Consider the following 1328-nt stretch of genomic DNA (forward strand, 5'->3'; position numbering starts at 1 on the left):
AGTCCAAGCTATTGGAAATGTTGGAAGGGAGGTGTGGTTGCCAAGAAAATGGTCTGAGGAACAATGGAGAATGGATATTCATGCTTACCAGTTTTTTCCTACATGTTCGAGACACTTAATGTATGTTCTAGATATTGTATCATGGTAAACAACGATAGTCATAGGTTCATGTATTATTACTTGGCCTTCGGTGCTTGAATTAAGGGATTTGCCCAAATGAGAAAGGTAATTACGGTTGATGGCACCCATTTACATGGTAAATATGAGGGCGTGTTATTGAGCGTTGTTGCACAAGATACGGAAAATCATGTTTATCCAATTATTTTTTGTGTCATGGACAAAGAGAATGATGCATCTTGGACATTCTTCTTTGAGAAATTGAAGGAGATTATGGTCGATGAACCAGATTTCTGCTTTATCTCCTATAGACACAAGAGCATCGCCAACGGCATTATGAACGTTTACAATTATGCTCACCACGGATATTATTGTTTGAGGCACCTCAGTGAAAATCTCTGCATAAATCATCATTGTGGAGATTACCTTTATCTTTACTACAATGCGGCAAAGGCTTATTCTTTGGAGGAATTTGACAATCATTTTGTAGAATTCAAGAACAAATGTCCCGCGGCAGCCATCGTCCTTGAGTATGATATTGGTTTTGAGAAGTGGATCAGGGCACATTATCCTGGCAATAGATACGATGTGATGACCACAAATATCGTCGAGTCACTCAATGCTATGTTGATAGACAAAAGGGAGTATTATATGGCATCAATATTTAATTCGATTGCTAAGAGGTTTGGAGAATTGTTCAGGGAGAGGCATGCATATATCCTTAAATCAATGGGTAATCAAATGGTGCCTTCTGCTGAAAAAATTGCAAGAAAGAAAATGATCGAGGGCGACTCCTTATATATGGAGAACGTAACCGGGGACGGCAATCAATTTACCGTGTTCGGTGCAGGTGTTACTTCCTATGTGGACCTACTGGAAAAGTCATGTTCTTGTAGAGAATATGACTTGATCAAGATACCTTGTGCTCACGCGATGGCTGCTTTGCGATCGAAGCATGGCAATGAGTAAGGTATGAGCGTTTATGAGTACTCTTCGCCTTTGTATAAAGATGAATCATACCTCCTTGCATATCTAGATTCTATTAATGTTGTCCCTCTCGAGTCGGAATGGTGTGTGCCAGAAGAATTGCTTAATGTGAAGATTCTTCTGCCTCTTGTCGATACCAAGCTTGGAAGAAAACGAAGAAAATGTGTCAAAGGGTTCGGTGAGAATTTCAAAAGGAAGAGAAGGAACAAATGTTCAATTCGCAA

At 39.7% G+C, this 1328-nt stretch overlaps 1 protein-coding gene across 1 annotated transcript; it reads left to right on the forward strand.

The window, feature by feature from the left end:
* The first annotated feature begins 216 nt into the window (after positions 1-216).
* On the forward strand, positions 217-1086 carry LOC125877380 (uncharacterized). Its single transcript, XM_049558690.1, has one exon. It carries the CDS (start codon positions 217-219, stop codon positions 1084-1086), a length of 870 nt encoding a protein of 289 aa, XP_049414647.1.
* The last annotated feature ends 242 nt before the right edge of the window (positions 1087-1328 follow it).

Source organism: Solanum stenotomum, chromosome 9, assembly GCF_019186545.1.
Source record: "Solanum stenotomum isolate F172 chromosome 9, ASM1918654v1, whole genome shotgun sequence".
In the NCBI taxonomy this organism is placed as follows: domain Eukaryota; kingdom Viridiplantae; phylum Streptophyta; class Magnoliopsida; order Solanales; family Solanaceae; genus Solanum; species Solanum stenotomum.

Coding starts and splice junctions, on each gene's coding strand:
- LOC125877380 (XM_049558690.1), top strand. CDS start 217: ATGAGAAAGGTAATTACGGTTGATGGCACCCATTTACATGGTAAATAT.